The sequence below is a fragment of the Mauremys mutica genome, chromosome 5 (assembly GCF_020497125.1).
Source record: "Mauremys mutica isolate MM-2020 ecotype Southern chromosome 5, ASM2049712v1, whole genome shotgun sequence".
Lineage (NCBI taxonomy): Eukaryota > Metazoa > Chordata > Testudines > Geoemydidae > Mauremys > Mauremys mutica.
Genome location: NC_059076.1, coordinates 102,557,328 through 102,577,619, shown reverse-complemented (window position 1 = coordinate 102,577,619; position 20,292 = coordinate 102,557,328). Strand labels below are relative to the sequence as shown.

General features: G+C 43.0%; 1 protein-coding gene across 1 annotated transcript in view; it reads right to left on the bottom strand.

The window, feature by feature from the left end:
- ARAP2 (ArfGAP with RhoGAP domain, ankyrin repeat and PH domain 2) overlaps positions 1-20,292 on the bottom strand; it is a 205,030-nt gene that overhangs the window by 13,127 nt on the left and 171,611 nt on the right. Inside the window, exons 28-31 of the mRNA XM_045020061.1 lie at positions 11,708-11,847; positions 9,138-9,220; positions 6,937-6,972; positions 6,342-6,405 (exon numbers count right to left, since the gene is read on the bottom strand). Coding sequence (XP_044875996.1) covers positions 6,342-6,405; positions 6,937-6,972; positions 9,138-9,220; positions 11,708-11,847 — 323 coding nt within the window. The remainder of the gene's footprint in view (positions 1-6,341; positions 6,406-6,936; positions 6,973-9,137; positions 9,221-11,707; positions 11,848-20,292) is intronic.

Genomic DNA, 20,292 nt, shown 5'->3' with positions numbered 1-20,292 from the left:
CCTTTGATCAAATAGAAAACATGAGAGAAGTCGGTTACCTTTTCTGTAACTGGTGTTCTTCCAGATGTGTTGCTCATGTCTATTCCACAAAAGGTGTGCGTGCTCGCCATGTGCACCGGTGTTGGAAGTTTCTCCCCTAGCAGTACCCGTAGGGGAGCACCCCAGCGACCCCTGGAGTGGTGACTCCATGGTGCAGTATAAGGGGCACAGCGCGCTCCTCCCACCCTCAGTTCCTTCTTGCCAGACAACTCCAACAGAGGGGAAGGAGGGCGGGATGTGGAATAGACATGAGCAACACATCTTGAAAAACACCAGTTACAGAAAAGGTAACTGTCTTTTTTCTTCACCTATTGTGGAATACACATGAGCAATCACTTGATTCCAAGCTATATCTGTTGGAGGTAAGAAGGAGTTCACAAACTCTTGGGACGAAGAATGGCTCTTCCGAACCCAGCGTCCTCCCTGGTCTGAGACACAATCGCATAATGCGAGGTGAACATGTGAACTGAAGATCATGTGGCAGCCCTACAAATGTTCTGAATGGGAACACAGGCCAAAACGCCAGCCGATGAGGCCTGCGTCAGAGTCGAGTGCGCCCTCATAATTGGCAGCGGAAAGATTCCCGCCAGGTCATAACAGATACGGATGCACGAGATGATCCAGTTGGAGAGCCGCTGAGTGGAGATTGGCCGACCTTTCATGCGCTTGGCAAAGGCAACGAACAGTTGTGAGGACTTTCTGAACAGCTTAGTCCGCTCCAGGTAGAAAGCCAGAGTCAGTCTCACATCCAACGTGTGGAGGCGGCCCTCCTCACTGGACGCATGGGGCTTGGAGCAGAGGACTAGCAGAGAAATGTCCTGACCCATGTGATAGGTGGAGACCACCTTCGGGAGGAACAAAGGGTGTGGGCGGAGCTGGATCTTATCTTTATGAAACACCGTGTACAGGGGCTCGGAGGTCAGGGCGTAGAAGACATGACTGCAATTAGGAAGGCCACCTTCCACGAAAGATGTGACCTGGAGCACATGGCTAGTGGCTCAAATAGGGGCCCCGTGAGATGGGCCAACACCAGATTTAGGCTCCACTGTGGGACAGGGGGCCTAACATACAGGAAGAGGTGATCTAACCTCTTAAGGAATCAGCCAGTCATAGCATGGGAGAATATCGTGTGGCCCTGCACCGCCAGATGAAAGGCCGATATGGCCACCAGGTGCATCTTGACTGACAAGGGTGCCAGGCCCTGGGCTCTACGGTGAAGGAGGTAGTCCAGAATAAGCTGGATCAGGGCAGCCACTGTGGAAACGCCCCGCTTGTCCACCCATCTGGAAAACCAAGACCACTTTGCCAAGTAGGCTCTTTGTATCCATTTGTTCTGCAAACAGAGCTTTGCCGTCAAACAAGAGGTCCTGCAGGGAGGTCTGCGCCTCACTGGACAGCCCCAAGAGCAGGAGCCATGGTGCCCTTCTCATGGACACCGCGGAGGCCATGGAACGCGCGGCCATGCCCCCTGCATCCGAAGCTGCCTGCAGGGTTGCTCTGGCAGCCGCTGTGCCCTCCTCCACCAGCGCTTTGAACTCTTTCCTGTCATGCTCCTGGAGGAAGTCCTCAAACTTGGGCAGGAAGCCCCACAGATTGAACTCATACCAGCCTAGCAGAGCCTGGTGGTTCACCACCCTTAACTGGATGAATAAATTTTTCTTCCAAATGAGTCCAGCCTCCTTGAATCTTTATTTTTCAGAGTAGGGGCTGGTTGGCCTTGCCATTCCCTGTGGTTGACCAACTCGACCACCAGGGAGTTAGAAGCAGGGTGGGTGTATAAGTATTCATGCCCCTTAGCAGGTACAAAATACTTGCATTCCACTCTCTTAGAGATGGGGGCTCAATGAGGCTGGGGTTTGCCACAAGGTATTTGAAATTTTCGCCAGCCCTTCGTGAAGAAGCAAGGCCACCTGGCCCACTGCCAAGGAGGACAGCACATTGAACAGGGAGGAGCCCTCGGACTCCTCCATCTCCTCTGCTTGGAGGTGGAGGCTTGATGCCACCCTTTTTAAGAGTTCTTGGTGGGTCCTAAAGTCCTCCTGTGCGACGGAGGGAGGAGGGGCGACAATAGCCTCATCCGGGGAGGGCGAGGAGGCCAGTGAGGTACTGTATGTGCCCACTGGCATCAGAGGGTCTACCACCTCATCGGTCTCCGGGCACAGTGCTGAGGATGTACATCCTCGAAAGTCTGGAGAGGGAGGCCAATGGTCCTTCTGAGGCTCTGACCACCAAGCGAGTCTCCACTGGGGGCTGCGTCAGGGGCCACGGTGCCCACTGGTACCATTGGACCGGCCACGGGGCCCAGTGCCACTGCACTTTCTGTGACACTGGCAGAGCTGGCTATTCGGCCTGGCTGGCCCGGCCTATCAATGGACGACTACCAAGGGAGGCCGGGCTGACATACGACCTGCCAATGTCCCTGGACCAGGAGATGTGGTGGCGTCGGGCGCGATGCCGACCATGGGACCACAATCCCAAAGTGGAGGACAGGTACTGTTGGAAACAAATGCTCTGTGATCAGCTCCAGCAGGTGGACCCATGACAGCGAGATGCCGGTGATTAGCGCCCGGGGTTATGGAGGCAGTGCCGTGGCAGCGTCCTGGAGTGGGACACCGAACAGAACGATGTTGACATTCATGCCGTGATGAGCTGTGATAGCCCCTCCAAGACGAGGACTTTTGGTCCCATCAGTGTTTGCTCCTTGAGGCGGAGTGGTGCCAAGAGTCTCAGTCAGAGGGAACCCAACCAGACAGCCTAGTGGGTGTCGAAGGCGATCCACATGGACTTTGCTCTGAACGGTCGCTGGGCAGCGAACGGCATCGGGAATGTTCCCTCAACCGAGACCTGTACCGAGCCAGAGGCGACTGCAGAGATCCCAGCAGCGGCTTGCCTCTGGAGTTAGGGGCCCAACATCGGCAGTGCTCCTGGTACCGGCTTGGACATAACATCCTGGGCCGCCTGCAGGGCCTCCAGTGTGGAGGCCTGCTCTGAATGGGATGGGCTGGGCTGGGCTACTCCGCTTGACTTGAGTATGGGGCCTAGACGCTGGTGGGGATTGAGGACTGCCCAACATGGGTCTAGCCTCCATCCTGGGTTTACTACAGTGCTGCGGGTTTACTACAGTGCCTCTTCCTAGCCTTCTTGGCATTCCTTGTGGACAGGGAGCTGACTAGTTGATGGCACCGAAGGGTTGCCATGCACTGACACCACGGTGCCGACTCAGAGCGGCGCGCCGGGGTCAGAGCTGACTCCATCAGAATAGCCTGGAGCCTAATGTCCCTTTCTTCTTGTTCCGAGGCTTAAACTTGCAAATCTTGCAGCGATCGCCGAGATGGGTTTCCCCAAACAGCGTATGCAGTCCATGTGCGGATCATTCAGTGGCATAGATCCCCTACAAGTGTCACACAACTTAAAACCTAGGGCCCGAGGCATGCCACGGCCCGGGCACTCTAGCTAAACTTAACTAACTAACTAACTACAGGTACCATACACTGAACTAACAGGCAGTTTTGGGGGCAAGCCACAGCAAAGCTGGAGCAGAGCAGTTCTGAAGCACCTTCACTGGCGGCAAGAAGGAACTGAGGGTGGGGAGAGGGCACAGTGCCCCTTATACCACACCATGGAGGCAGGGCTGGCTTTATGAATGGCAGGGACTGATTCAAATACCCGGCGGTGGTCCGGGTCTTCGGCAGCACTTCATTGGCGGGGGGTCCGCTCCTGGTCTTCCGCGGCACTGAAGGACCCCCCACCGCCGAAATGCCTCCGAAGACCTGGAGCGAAACCCCCACCCACCCACCCACTCGCTGCTGGGTGAGTAAAAAAATTTTACAAAATTAAAAAGACGCCTAAGGTGCAGGGCCCTCATAGGCATGGGGCCTGATTCCGGGGAACCGGGGGAATCGGCCTAAAGCTGGCCCTGCATGGAGGCGCCACTCCAGGGGTCGCTGGGGTGCTCCCCTACAGGTACTGCTAGGGGGAAAACTTTCGGCACCGGTGCACGTGGCAAGCAAACACATCTATTGTGGAATATGTATGAGCAATCACTCGAAGAAGAAATGTCGCATCCTAAAGTTTATTAGCTGTGAAAATCTCCTCTTCTCCTGTTCAGCCAGGTGTGGGTAGTGAGAGGATGTTTGTCAGTATTGGCAGGGGATGGGCCATCTCATGTGGGGTTGGGGACAGTAGGAAATACCTACCAGAAATCCCACTTAGTGGTGTAAGGACATAACTGGGTATGAAAATATCCCAGATGTAAGTGGCCATTTCTGTACCTACTTCCTGTCCACATGCCATTTATCCCTTGGCTATGCACTGGTTTGCTGCTGCTGCTGCTGTGTCTCTTTTCAGTGCTTTATGTTCAGTTGGTGCCCTTTTTACAAAGTCAGGAAGGGTTTTTTCTGTCCCTCCAACTGGTGAGCAGAATGTGGGTTTTTAGCCTCCCTTCACACCCAAAAGAATCTTGGGAAAATTAGCTAGAGAGAGTGTTTATTTTGTCCAATTTTATTTTTCTTATTAAAATTGCACGGCAGGTGTCCAGTGTGGGTTCTTTGGGGAGTGGGGACCAGAGCTGCCATTGCAATCCAGAGTGGGAGATGGGCTACATCTGGCTGGTGGGCCTGCTGCGCAAGCTGGGGGTGGGTGTGGGGGGCAGAGAGAAAGAGCTTCAGCGTCTTACACAGAAAGAGGCACCTCATCATCTCTCACATAAGGAAAGAGCAGAGAAGGATTTGGCATTTTGGGTGCCAGATCTCTGGGGTGGTTCCACGTAAGGTGCCTCTTAAGCATTTGGCATGCCCTCCATGGCCACAGCTTGGTGAAATGCCCTGGACGTAAGCCACCGGACAGTTTTACTTAAAGTGGTGTAGGGGAAAATCCACTTGAAATCCTCTCCTGGTTGCATTGCAACCATGTTATGCAAGTTGTAGAGGCTTTAGCTAAAATCCTGGATGTGGTGTGATAACTGTTATGCTGGTGTGACTGCTGCTTCTGTTTCAATACTTTCTTAAAAAAAGAAAATGGGCATTTTGCTCTAACTAGCATTACAACAGCCCTCAGCAAAACAGGAAGCATTTTCTCCCCCCATATAGTGATGGTGCACCAGACTGGAAGCCAGGAAGTCTCAAGTTCTATACCCATCAATTAATTGGGGATATGAAGATATTTAGCATCGGTGAAATCTGAAAACAGACAGAATTTAAAACACTGGCTGCCACAGGCTTTGGACTTAGAGTTCTAAGTGCTTACATCTCTTGAACATGTGACTTAGGCACTTTTGAAGATTTTACATTAGGAAAATAAAGCTGAGAAAGGCTAAGGATAACATTTTCAAATCTGCTTGCTTAAAGTTTTCTATTTCTGAAAAATAGCTAAATTTTTAGAAGTGCTGAACACACGCTACTCCCAATACTCGGCACTTCTGGAGATCAAAAACAACTAGCTGCCCAAATATGGATACAGGCACCCAAATTTAAATGTTGTCTGATATTTCCGAGCCTCAGTGACCTAATCTGTAAAATTTAATACTTCCTTTGAAGGAATCACAAAAGTCAACATTTGTCAATTGTTACCTGCAGTGACTTTGCCAAGAAACATCCTGAATCCTCATGGAAAAAAGTAGAAGCAAATCTGATGCAAATATAGCACCATTTTCAAGATTCCCGCTAACTGGCTGAGTGTACAGCTCTCCACTCTGGGTGAAATTTTCCACCATCTCCTTTAGTCCCTCTCACCACTACCCAAGCACATTAAAATCCTTTTGTATGGATGTGTTCTTGAGCTGCCACTCAAAACCATACCCCACCTTCCCTACAACCTAGTAGCAGGTATCTCGCTATTTGACTTAAGAGAATGGGTGAAATCCTGGCTTCACTGAAGCCACTGGGGCCAGGATTTCACCCAATATGTTTACTGGTGATGGGCAAGTGGGTTGCCTCTCTTTGTCCAGATTCTCTGCAACACAAAAGAAAACCCAGGAGAACTCTATGAACTCCTCCAAAAAACCTACAGCTCAAATGTGAAGCAGTTACTACCTATCACTCTGAGCACCTGAGCTATAGCCCATAGATGGGCTAAGTCCACATCTTCTTGTAGTTGTATGACCTCAAGCATTTCAGTAACATTACTGGCTTAATGGCATTATTCTTTTTTGCTACAATATATGGTTCATTCAGAACATCCATCCATACATTTGTTTAATTGTTTTGCAGATAAGTACAAATTACTGGTGAAACTCAGTGATTCACCGCTAAATATGAAATGTAGAGAATTTTTTAAAATTGTATTTCCTCTAACCAAAGTATTACCTGTGCATTGAAAATACTGGTCATCCACTCCATCTGTGTATCTTGTCCATCACAACACATGTGCCTACAATACAATATGGGGTATCATTAAAATAAACAACAGATTAACGAAGTATCTAATTGTAATCGTCACATACCACAGAAGCAGTTCTTGTTTTGACATTCAAAACCTATTTGGATTTCTCTTAATTATTTAATGTTGTTAGTATTTTATTATTTACATTTTACACATAAGAACTTCTAAAACATATATTAAATGCATATTATGAAAAGACTGAGGGCAATGTACATAGGATCCAATCCAGGAATCCGTCCATATTCTACAAAAACTGAAGCACCTGTTTAACTTTAAGCATGTGCTTAGTTCCTGGGATTTCAAATCACAGTTTTAAGCCTGTGCTTTGGGGCTTTGCTGAACAGGGATCTTAGCAAGGATATGAAACTAACAGCTGCAACAAATCAACCAATAATTTTTGTTAATGGGTAAAAATCAAATGAAAACAAGAAACACACACACATTAGGTTTCAAGCACACTATTTAAAAAATGTTGACATTAAACAGGCAAACACACATATGTTGGTGTTGGTTACTTACCAGTGGTGCTTTTCAGAATATACTGTAAGACCCCAGCTGAAAAAAAATAAAACTCCACATTAAAAATAAATATTTATTTATTTACCAGAAACCAAAGCCAAAACAGAAAATTGAATGCTAACTTCTGGGTGCTTGCCAAATATTCCATAGGGAAGTTAATTTTACATGGAGATTACACCTCAAAAGCTATTGCAACAAGTTTAACGTGTGGGTCTAATCAGAAAAGCATTTTCATTTAAAATGGCCTTATGGGGTTCCATGTTTATTGTCTCAATGCTTTTGATATCAACTATGCTCTATTTACAAGTTTTGACAGGACCTTTTCATCTAACTAGCAGGTCTGCTGACTCAGTCAAGCTAGGCTCCTTTCACCTCATGAATCATCAAAAGAGCAACAAAGTTTAATAGATCAAATTATGCTCTCAGTTATTTCTGTGCTACCCCATACATTTTATAGTTTCAGTAATGTCTATGCAACCTCATGGAGTATGCTTGGGTAATTTGTTAGAACTAATTTAACTTATTAGGAATTCTTTGATGATGTACAAAATGGAATAGCATCCAGCTCATTCGGCCTTAGCTGTGTAGGTTCTGCAGGGCTGCTGTGAGTTTAAAAAAAGCATTTTTGTCACTAAAGTAGGAAAAGCTAGGACTGAATACACACAAGAAACACAACTGAGACAAGAGATGTCATTTTTACATGTTCACTTTCAAGAGGAACACTGATATTTAGTCCTCTAGAAACACAAATGAATGACTTTGAGATCCTTTGATAAAGGTGCTATAACAGGCCAAAGTATTCCTACTAGCAGTGATAGGCAGGGGCGGCTCCAGGCACCAGCGTAGCAAGCGCGTGCCTGGGGCTGCATACCACAGTGGGCGGCGTACCGGTCGCCATTAGGGCGGCAGGCAGGCATGCCTGCGGGAGGTCCACCGTTCCCGCGGCTTTGGCGGCAATTCAGCGGTGGGTACGAAGGCATGGGACCGGCAGATCACCCGCAGAAATGCCGTCGAATCTGCATGACCAGTGGACCGCCCGCAGGTGTGCCACCGAAGGCCGCCTGACTGCCGTGTTTGGGGTGGCAAAAAACAGAGCCGCCCCTGGTGATAGGGACATGGATTTTGGTGATAGGGACATGGATCAGCTGAGAGTTTGTAAGTGACCTGGGTTAGGCTGGGGTAAGAAAAATAAATCACAGAATGGAATCAAAAAAGAAAGGAGAAATGGGACCAGAGAATAAGATGGCAGAATGAGCAAAAAACAGAAGGAAAGACAAGTCAGTGAGAGCAAGCGAGCGCATGCACACACTGACCCACACAATAGGGCAGAAAAGTAAGAGGACAACCATATGGATCTTTGAAAATGAACAGCTCTGAAGTGAGAGACCTTGGTTTGATGCCAGCTTCTGTCACCTCTGAGGCCTGGGTGTGCCCTAAGGGACAGAGTGCTCTGCCTTTGAAGACAGGAGACCTACTAGTCTGCAGCAACTAACCTGACTCAGTCAAGAGTGCCACTGACTGGCTCAGATACAAAGAAAAGTCACAGCAATGTGGAACCTGGAGAAGGAAAATCCTTCATTGAGGACCCAGGGACTGGCATCGAAGGTCAGGACTAGTAATCTTTTTTGGCACACTAAAGGTGTGCTCACCATTGGAATGCAAGATACATGCTACAAGACTAAATTGAGCTAGTAACAATTATAGCCACAACAGAAAAAACACTTCAGATTAAGAAAACCAATCAATAAAGTAATTTTCTAAGTCAGAAGAGTTAACACGGAACACAGGACCAGACAGCATCAGAACAAGTAATATTATGGAATGCAATTCCATTCAGAAAAGGGACAGACTTCACTTGACTTCCTGATTTTGTGTGTGTGTCTGCAGGGGCGGCTCCAGCAATTTCGCCGCCCCAAACACGGCGGCACGCGGCGGGGGGCACTCTGGTGGTCGCCAGTCCCGCGGCTCCGGTGGCCTTCCGCAGGCATGCCTGCGGGAGGTCCACCGGAGCCGCCTGCCGCCCTCCTGGCGACCGGCGGAGCGCCCCCCGCGGCATGCCGCCCCAAGCACACGCTTGGCGTGCTGGGGCCTGGAGCCAGCCCTGCGTGTCTGTGTCTGTGCGTGTGTCTGTGTGGTGTTCCATCACAAAACTCTAGTATTTTGCTATACAGAACATAACCCCATTTCTTTTCTAATCTTACTTCGTTGGTGGCTTCATTTTCTTCTTCACTCCAAGATAAAGTTTCAGTGAACTGAGGGGCAGCACTTTTTCAGGTTTGCTACTCTGTGAGTGAACATAAGTTTCTAATTACTGCATGAGAAATTTACAAAACAGAATGGTTTATAAATGCCCAGTCCCCTTTTCTCTTTCTTTGGGGGTTCTCTATTCTTATCTTTTCATTATGGGTCACTATTTCTAATTTTTCTACATCCCCCTAATCACCTTTGGGGAAATAATCAACTACCTCTTACAGACCTAGTATAATTATATATTTGTATAAGGTATATGAGTTTCACAGCTCCAGCTTGAGGCTAAGAGATTGAAGTGAAGTTGAAAAATTCTCCAGTAGGGAAAAAAAGAGGCGCATTTCAGTGTCTCATACATGGAGCATAAAGCCACCATACAAATGCTTTCAGTCTCTCACCCTCAACCCTGGGGGGAGCAGAAATAGAACAGTCAGATTTTAAAGAATACGGTTGATTATACAAAGGAACTTCCATTCAAAATTGTAAATATGCAGAAAGTTAAGAATCAATTGTTATTTCTTTCTCTGAATAGGCAAAGTGATAAACTTTACATACAGGCAAGGCCAATTTAGCGCATATCCCTACCTTCACCTACTGCCTGAAACAACTAAGTAATAGAGATTCCCTGAGCCTATTTTTCCTAAATCTATAAATCCAATATGGGAGCTGAATGAATAAGCACCTGTACAAAATATATTTCTAATCTAGCTCCATTGCAGTGCAATTTGAATGAGCATTTCCTCTTAAAGAAAAGAATGCATCTCCAGCAACAAACTTAATTTGTTGTTAATAAGCATTCATAAATAATATTTAATTAGTACATGCTCTCCACTTGCAAATACCAACCTCCTCAACTATTCTTTTCTAAATAGCACTTAAAATTGAGTTATAATAATTACAAGCGCAAAGACAACTATCAAATGACAGCCAAAGACAAATAGATTCAGGTATTCTGTCAGAACAGTTTTTCCACAATTTACTAATTTTTTTAACTTAAATTCTATAAAGCCATTTAAAGCTCATGCAGTATTTTACCACTTAATAGAAAACTTCATCTGAGTTTAGAAATATATTAAAAAAACAAACCTAAAAACAAAGAGAAAAAATATGTCTTTTTTTTATGAATCCTTAGATATATTTCGTAAGTAGAATGACCACAGGATGTCAGAAAGTGCCTAAATACTTAGTGCTAAAAACTGAAATTGGCACATATGTGAGCATTAATTAATACTCCTAAAACCTTACTTAGCACCTTGCAATTTATACTAATCCTATCAAACTCTTGCCAAGGTGCTAAGTAAGGTTTTAGAAGTATTAATTAATGCTCACATATGTGCCAGTTTCAGTTTTTAGCACTAAGTATTTAGACATTTTCTGACATCCTGTGGTCATTCTACTTATGAAATATATCTAAGGATTCATAAAAAAAGACATAATATTTCGTCTTCATAATCTTACATTAGCTATTAATGCATTAAACTCTTCTCTAAGAAAAGGAGGATATTCCCCCAAGGTATTTTAAGGAAAGTACAGTATATGTATAAATCTGCTGCACAGACAAAAACAGCATCAAGACCAAAACAGCAATACTTTATTTAAAAGGTATTCTTTACCAGAAGCTATTAATGTTAAAATGAATCAAATAAAACTAATCATAAATACCATACTTAGTTTCATAATTTTGTATAAATTGCACACATTCAAAAGGATTCTACAAAGCACTAAAAAACTTCTGATATATTATGGACCCAAAGTGGCAAAGCTCTTAACACATGCTTAACTTTATACATGTGACTAGCCCTGTTAGTCAATGAAATTGCTCATGTGTAGGAAGTTAAGCACATGTATGTTTGCAGGACTGGGCCTAAACCAATAATATAGGTTTAATTTTTCTGCTTTTATTATTAAAAAGTTAAGTAAAAATTTCATACTTTTTTCAGAAGGGGCAGGGGAGGGGAGGGGAATAGGGACGAGAGGGAAAGAAGATAACATTCACAAAACAGTACACAGAAAAGAAAGAAGATACTATAGTGAAAGATGTTATTTTCCAAAACTCTTCTATCATGACATTTTTAACAAAAATAATTTTTAAAAGTGATTGTGCTTTTGTACCTTGTCTTTTCTAAAAGCCTTGAAATTTGCAGAGCAAACAAATAAGCAGCTATTGGAGCTTTATAATACTTGCAACACCCCAGTCTTTAAACAAGCTCTGTACATAAAAGGTAGGTTTTATACTGGCTTCTAAACTATACTAGTTTCTAAAAGTTGTTTTAATTACAACAGAGTTTATCATAATACATAAACTTAGCTAAATGAGCTCTTATATTTTCTCAGTTTATTCCACTTCAACAACTCTAACATAAGCAAAAAATCTCTCTGCTTATTTTAATCCCTGAATTGCGTAGGCAAGCGTAACAATTGCTGATTTGCCTGTCAACCTGTATTCATTTTTTTCATATGTAAAGGAAAGGAGTTTAAAGCTTAACTGCTCATGATTAGAAGGGTGCAGAGTATGTGTTTATACCTTCATATCCTTGTAAAGAAGCAGATTTCCTTCCCGCAATACGAAATAACGCTCCTGAAATCTATTTCCAGACAGTAATTTTGATGGTTCTTCTTTGTATTTCAGATAGCCTGCTTTTACATTACCTTTTGCATTCTTCTCTGTCAAGAAGATGAAAAGCATTTGGTTACAGTATTTTTAAATATTGGAAATCACCAAGTACTGAATTTTAATGTGCTTAGCATTATTATGTACCAACACAATGATACCAGAATTGTATTGTTCTAAACTTTCTTATTTAAAAGTTTATGATGAATATATTGGTGGTGAAAGATGTCCTATTCACAGCACAGACAGAAACCATGTAAGCTGTCTACACTGTCTCATCAACGTACTTCAATATGAACATGGAGAGACTAAAGTAAATTTCTAGGAAAGAATATCCCAAAGCTTATTTAGATCTTAGTTTCTTCAATGAGTCTAATACTAACTGATGCCTTTTGTTGAATAATATATTTTGTCATGCTGGCACTGGACTGTGATAGTCAACTTATTTCTACAGCTGGTCAACAATTTTTGAATGTAATGTGGCGTAGGTAAAAACCTGCCTTTCCTGAAAAAAGTTTTGCAAATATGTTGGCTTTAGGAATTTCTTTTTTTGTGTGTGTGAAAATCTGAGACTTTAAAAATCCAAACCACTGTCAAAAATTTTCACTGCCAAAAATTGGGTGTTGTGTCAATTCAGTTATGTTTTTGAAAAACTGATTAAAAAGTGCTTTACAAAGGAGGGCGGGGGAAGATAGGTATCTCTCAAACCCTGTGCAAGGGAAACAACTTTAAAAGTTTGACATTTTTGCAAGTATCTTTTATTTATTTAACATGTTCTACTCATTTCAGGTAAGTCAAATGTCAGCTGGCAATGAGTTTTGGTCACTAATGTCTAGGCTAAATTTGAATGAAACTTTGCTAAATAAATTCCATTGGGACTGATATTTTCTAAGTAAAAAGCAATTACAAAAAATGCCAGTGGGTTGAAGAGAGATGTAAAGTGGGAATCTAGAATGTAACTCTGAAGGTGCTACAGGCTGCCACAGCAACAAATTTGAATCTGGGGGAGCAAGACAACAGTGAACATTGTGGCTAGTCATGTTTAGATGAACAAAGGGTACTCTGCCTTTTATCTGAAAACTACTGTGAAAGCACTGAACAGCAAACCTACGTTCCTGTGACTGGGACATTGCTGGAGTTGGCATTCCTTTTTAAAGTTACTGCCACAAGTCACTGAAAAGATACAGAAGCCAGCAGCATACGGGTGACTTATGGGTGACCAGTAGTTAAAGCAGATTGCCAAGAAGGAAGGAGAGTAATCAGGGAGAGGATGGGTAGCAGTGCTCACACTTCAGCCCCTGTAGGGAGTCATATCCTGGTAACAACAGCTAATAATTCCATTATCCTCAAATACCACTATTCTATAAACTGAGTCAAGTTTTGCAGAGAGTTATTTTTTTTCTGTTTAATTTACACATTTCTTAGATGCTTTTAGTTATTTAGAAAACATGTCTGCTGTTGTTTACCACCTGTAGAACTATACTGTTAATGTTTTCAGTGGAAAAAACAATTATGTTATATGTTTTTACATTATTGACTTGTTTTCAATAAAATTGATTTTATGTTTTGCAAAGTTGATACACAAATTGCAACTTATCAAGAAGTGACACAGAATAATATAGCTGTAAAATATAAGGGGAAAGGACATAATATTTGAAATAAATTCTCAAAAAAAGTTTTAAGCAAATCATACATGAAAGTTAATCAGAAATACAGCAAAGAGAACTAATTCATATGTAGATACCGTTTAGTTACAAAGATGGTGATACTTAAAAAGAACAATGTCTCACAGCAAAATTACACACTTAATTGTATTTGAGAACTAGTGATTCCTACATTATATCATGATCAGAATCATCAAATTCTTCTATATGCATACATTCCTTTGTACAAGTAATCATGATATCAGAGTATGACACAAAATGTATAAATTTGGTATTACAACTGATAAGCCAGAATTAGGAATCTACTTATAATATTGAAGGAGGCAGTAAAACGCATGGTCCAATACAATTTCTAATAATATAGAGAAATTACTGCACCATTACATTTCTTCAACATTCCCCAGTAATCCCCAAATTACTATAATTTCCTAATTTGGCAATATTTTTAGTAACTCAATCATGTGACAAAGAAATGTCTATCTTTTATTAATATTTCAACAGGAGCTTTCAGAGTGTATATTCGTCTCTCATACTCACTGCTTATAAGACTATTTTTACATTAAAATGAGTCAAGTCTGGCATGCCTGATCCAATACATTAAAACATACTAAAAAAACTGGAATTGTTGGTAAAACAGAAGCTAATGGGTACTTAGGTTGGACTGTTAGGAAGAGAAAATAATTTACAGTCTTAATATATAACAATCAGTGCTGTTATACATATGATGGGGAGTGCAGAAAAATGTAATTCCTCATTTTTGCCTCTTGTTTGTATATGTTGCAGCAGTGCTCGTAACTATACAGTTTTCAATGTCTGTTCTCTTCTTTATGTTCTTTGCCCTGTTTTTAAGGGTCCTTTAAAAATTTATACCATATATTAATAAATGAAGAAAATTGTTTCCGTAAGTAAAACCTTCAAACTAATTAATATTACCTGTCTAATTTTATACACACACACACACACACACACACACACACACACACACAGCACACACATATATACATATACACACACGCGCGCTGGGGCAAGCGATTAAAAAAATTAATCATGATTAATCATGCTGTTAAACAATAATAGAATACCATTTATTTAATTATTTGTAGAAGTCTTCTATATTTTCAAAGATATTGATTTCAATTACAGCACAGAATACAAAGTATCCCTGAAGTAAAATCCACTCTCCCTTCCAAACAAGGGCTCACTCAGCTGAATGGAGCCCACCCACCTAGTAAAAGGAGGCAAGCCTAGCAAGCCCAGTACCAGAAACAATCCTTCCAGAAGCAGCAGCAAGACACTTTCCTCACCCTCCTCCTGCACAAGTTATTGCTTGCTCCTCCCCATTGTCACCCCAGTCCTTCCACGCCCTCCTCCTGCACAAGTCACTGCTTACTTCCCCTCTCCCCTGTCCTCCCTCAACATTGAATGCTTGTTTGTCTGAGTGATTGGCTGAACAAGTAGTAAGACTGAGTGGATTTGTAGGCTCTAAAGTTTTAGATTGTTTTAGTCTTAAGTGCAGTTATTCTTTTATACATAATTCTACATTTGTAAGTTAAACTTCCATGATAAAAGAGATTGCATTACAGTACTTCAATGAAGTAAACTGAAGTTTCTCTTTTACAGTGAAAATATTTGCAATCAAAAATAAAGTGAGCACTTACACTTTGTATTCTGTGCCATAAATGAAATCAATATATTTGAAAATGTAGAAAACATCCAAAAATATTTACATAAATGGTATTCTATTATTTTTTAATCGCTTGACAACTACACACATACACACACACACACAGTAATTGGGTCCATATGGATGGACTTCAGGCTTACGTGAATCTCCATCAACTTCACTGGGGCTCAGTATGAGTATATAAGGGTTCAGGATCTGACCTTGTCTGGGGGTGCAGGTTTTGGTGGGGCCAGAAATTAAGGGTTCAGGATGCGGTAGAGGACTCCAGGCTGGGGCAGAGGGTTCGGGTGGGGGGGGGGGGTGAGGACTCCAGCTGAGTGTGCAGTTTCTGGGGTGGAGCTGGGGATGAAGTGTTTGGGGTGGAGGAGGGGGCTCCGGCCTGGGGCCAAGGGGTTTGGAGTGTGGGAGGGGGTGCGGGCTCTGTCTGAGGATGTGGGCTCTGGGGTGGGGCCAGGGATGACGTGTTTGGAGTGCAGGAGGGGTCTGGGGTAAGTGGTTGGGATGTTAGGGGGCGGGCTCCGGGAAGGAGTTTTGGTGTGGGAAAGGACTCCGGGCTGGAGTCCCTGCAGCTCCCAGGAAGCAGCCACCATGTCTCTGAGGCCCCCTCGACGCATGGGTGGCCCAGGAGGCTCCGTGCAGTCTCCTCTCACCCACAGGTTGAAGTTCCTGGCCAATGGGAGCTGCAGAGCTGGCCCTCAGGGCAGGAGCAATGTGCATAGCCTCACTAGCTGCCCATGTGTCTAGAGGCTGCAGGGACCTGGCAGCTGCTTTTGGAAGCCATACAGCACTAGGGCAGGCAGGGAGCCTGCCTTACTCCCAATCCCAAAATGCACCACCGACAGGACTTTTAATGGCCCAGTCAGCGGTGCCAACTGGAGCCGCCAGAGTCCCTTTTCAACTGGGCATTCTGGTTGAAAACCAGACACCTGGCAACCCTAGGAATAAACAGGAATTCAGTCCTCACTCTTCCAATCCAAATGGAATTGACAAATTATTACAATTATATTCATAACACTGGGATTCAACAATAACTTAAATCCCCTCACCCATCAGCTCAAATTGAGAGAAAATAAAGTCACAATTATATCAATAATAAATAATAGGAATCAGAGGACTCGAAGGGACCTCAAGAGGTCATCTAGTCCAGTCCTTGCACTTAAGGCAGGAGGTGACTATCTCACCTGCTCTTTAAAATCTCCAATGATGGAGATCCCACAACCTCCCTAGGCAATTTATTCCAGTGCTTACCCACCTTGATGGTTAGGAAGTTTTTCCTAATGTCCAACCTAAACTGGCCTTGCTGCAATTTAAGCCCATTGCTTCTTGTCCTCTCCTCAGAGGTCAACAAGAACAATTTTTCTTCTTCTCCTTGTAACAACCTTTTATGTACTTGAAAACTTATTTCCTCCTTCAGTCTTCTCTTCTCCAGACTAAACAAACCCATTTCCCCCCCAATCTTCCCTCATAGATCATGTTTTCTAGACCTTTAATCATTTTTGTTGCTCTTCTCTGGACTTTCTCCAATTTTTCTGAAATGTGTGACCTAGAACTGGACTCAATACTCCAGTTGAGGCCTAATCAGCACAGAGTAGAGTAGAAGAAATTACTTCTTGTGTCTTGCTTACTATGACCCCCAGATCCCTTTCCCCAGTACTCCTTCCTAGACAGTCATTTCCAATTTTGTATGCGTGCAACTGATTGTTCTTTCTTAAGTGGTGTACTTTGCATTTGTCCTTATTGAATTTCATCTTATTTACTTCAGATCAGTTTGTCCAGATCATTTTGAGTTTTAATCCTATCCTCCAAACCCCTTGCAACTCCTCCCAGCTTGGCATTGTCTACAAACTTTATAAGTGTACACTCTACATCATTATCTAAATCTTTGAATATAGAGGATACCCAACTCCCTCCATAGCAAGAGGATTTAAATTAATTATCACAACTGTTTCATGATCATAACTTAACCACAAAAAATAGACAGATACTAGGTCGCTAGTCTGCTGTGACTGCTGCCTATCACCAATCCAAAGAAACAATGAGACAATATTGTACTCCCTTTCTGCCTGTATCCACTTATTGTCTCTTGTCTTATACTTATATTGTAAGCTCCTTAGGGCAGGGATCAGCTTTTTGTTCTGTGTTTGTACAGCACCTAATACAATGGGGTCCTAGTCCATGACTAGTGCTTCTAGGCGCAAAAGTAATACAAACAATAAATCATAATAATCAGGATTATTTCTTTGTTCTGAAGTTAGTCTTTAAACTGATCAAACCACTTGTTCTAAAATCAGTAACCCTCTCGCCATAACAAACCTGTCAAAATCTTTCTCTCAGTTCTATCAACTGATTGACACATGGAGCTTTTTATCCAAATCTTAGGGGAAATTGCTTCAATTCTGTACCACATAGTTTATCCTCAAACTGACTATTTTCTATATTCTTTGCCTGCCACTAATTGGGTGTCTGATGCTGAAATTAAGCCAAAAATAATTTCAGCTTTTGTCTTAATATGGGAAATTCTCATTTTAGAGGAAGAAATAAAGATTTATTAAATATAAGTGAGCCTTACTGATTATCTCATCATAAAAAAAATACTTAAAAAACACACTTGGTTTTCTTCTTGCTATTTGAAAGACCTGGATCATCTCTTGTTACAGACTTCATCCTTCTGCTGTCTAAATTTATTACACATGCTAACAGAGAAGGAAAAACTAATGGTCACCAAAGACATTACTATATAGCCACAATTAAAATCTCCAGTGGGTTCCATTTATAAAAATCTGAGGACATTATACAGATATTTGCTTCTGTCTTTATAGTCTGAACAAATGAAAATCCTGAATGGCCCAATCAGCAAACAAGATATAAAGGAGGCTAGTCATCACAAAAAAGGAAAATTAAATGATAAAGCCTCCATATCAAATGATTTTGGCACATATTGATAAACATAACTTTTAAATTAACCTCTTTCAAATGTATCAAGCAGCTTTTGATAAGTAATTTCCTGGATCTTTCAATACTATCAATTTCTATTACATATAAAAAATGTTGTATCTAAAAACCTCACCCCTCTCTTTGGTAATGCAAACTTTTGGTGACATGGCTTAAAAAACCTCTTCCTGAGTCTAATATACCATAAACAGAGAGGGATCAGCAAAAATGGAACATCAAAAGAGTCTTATGAATAACTTGGGTGGCAAACATTCTGAGCTGAAATTAATTTTAGTTTTATACATGCCAAAAAAGGCATCTGAGAGAGTCATGGAACAGGGCCGGCTACAGGCACCAGCTGAGCAAGCAGGAGCTTGGGGCGGCCAAGGGGAAGGGGCAGCACGTCGGGCTCTTCAGCGGCAGGTCTCTCGGTCCCTCTTGGAGGGAAGGACCTGCTGCCGAAGAAGAAAGCAGCGCGGTGGAGCAGCCACCAATCGCGATCGCAACTTCTTTTTTTTTTTTGCTGCTTGGGGCGGCAAAAACCCTGGAGCCGGCCCTGTCATGGAATAGTTTTTTTTAATCCCTGTGATGAAAAACATCTGGGTATTCAGACCCTACATGCCACTGTAATAAACTTTATACAAAATCTGCCTTGAGAGGTACCATCGCAAACAATTTATTGGTTTTCAAATGGTACCTCATATATATACACATACATATTTACATGTAAGTGGTAAACAGGATTCTCGATAAAGCAGGCGGAGGAGATGGCAGAAAACAGAACAATTTATATTTTAGCAAACACAAGTAGGGAAAGGAAGAACATGGAACACCCTTCCTCACTTTTTGGAAAAATTTTGCTTGAGAACTAACCTTCAGAAGAATCCACTTCAAAGGTTCACTGGAATATAAAAGAAAGGGGCAGAAAATCCCAGTTCTCTCTTTCTCCTAAGAAGACAAAGCATCAGCACCTCTGGCCCTCTCCGACCAAAGAAAGGGTCAGTAACTATCTTTCTGGAAGACTGTAGGTGAGAAAGGCCAATTTAAATGATGCCTAGCTAGATTGTGGGCTTGGCTACACTTGCAGATGTGCAGCGCTGGGAGTTACAGCTGTGTTCGTACAGCTGTGTAGGGAAAGCGCTGGTGTGTGGCCACACTCACAGCTACCAGCGCTGCAGTGTGGCCACATTTGCAGCATTTGCAGCGCTGTTGGGAGTGGTGTATTATGGGCAGCTATCCCAATGTTCAAGTGGCAGCAACATGCTTTTCAAAAGAGTGGGGTGGGGTGGAGTGTGACAGGGAGTGGGGGAGAGAGAGAGAGAGAGAGAGAGTGTGGATTTTTGGAGCCGACACTTCAGCTCCCTGCCTTGCAAAATCTGAAAATTTCCTCGACCCCTCATTTACTCTTAACTGCAAATAGCCTGCAGACCAGATAAGCAGCTGCTCCAACGGACTCCCTTTCTCCCCCCGCCCGCTGTTTCTCTCCTCAAGCAAACACTCGTCCCCCTGCCTGCCTCATTCACAGCAAGGTAGTGGGTTATCTCAATTGATTGTTCAGTCAGTTACGGATTGATCACAGCAAACAAGAGCTGTTTGTTTTTTAGATAAGCAGCTCCCGGAGCCCCAAGTTCACAACAAAACAAAGAGAGGCATCATAACAAAACAAAGAGAGTAATTTAGTTAAAAGCATTCTGGGATATCTCCTAATACCCTGGAGTCCAATAACAGCGCTGGTGTGTGGCCACACTTGACGAGCAGCGCTGCGTCACCAGCGCTGCACTCGTTATGCCCCAAGCAGACTAGGTGTACAGCCAGCGCTGCAGCCAGGGAGTTGCAGCGCTGGATGTGCCTTGCAGGTGTGGACAGTTACTAAGTTGCAGCGCTGTAAAGCCTCCACCAGCGCTGCAACTCTCCAGTGTAGCCAAGCCCTAAGTTTTAGAGTTTTAGAAGTGTGTTTTCACTTTAATTTGCTTGTAGCCATTTCTAACTTTATCCCTTATACTTTAATTTACTTAAAATCCTACCTTGTTTTGTTAATAAATGTTTGATTTTTAGTGTAATCCAGTGCAGTGTTCAGAATTAACTGTTTGTTAACTGCAGTTAAATTAAGAAACTGCTGAATACTGATTCCTTATGGGGGCAAGGAATCTTAATAACCCAACTGTTTTTGGGGGAAAATCTGGGACTCGGAGTGTGTTGGGGTCACTCTGTTAATAGTA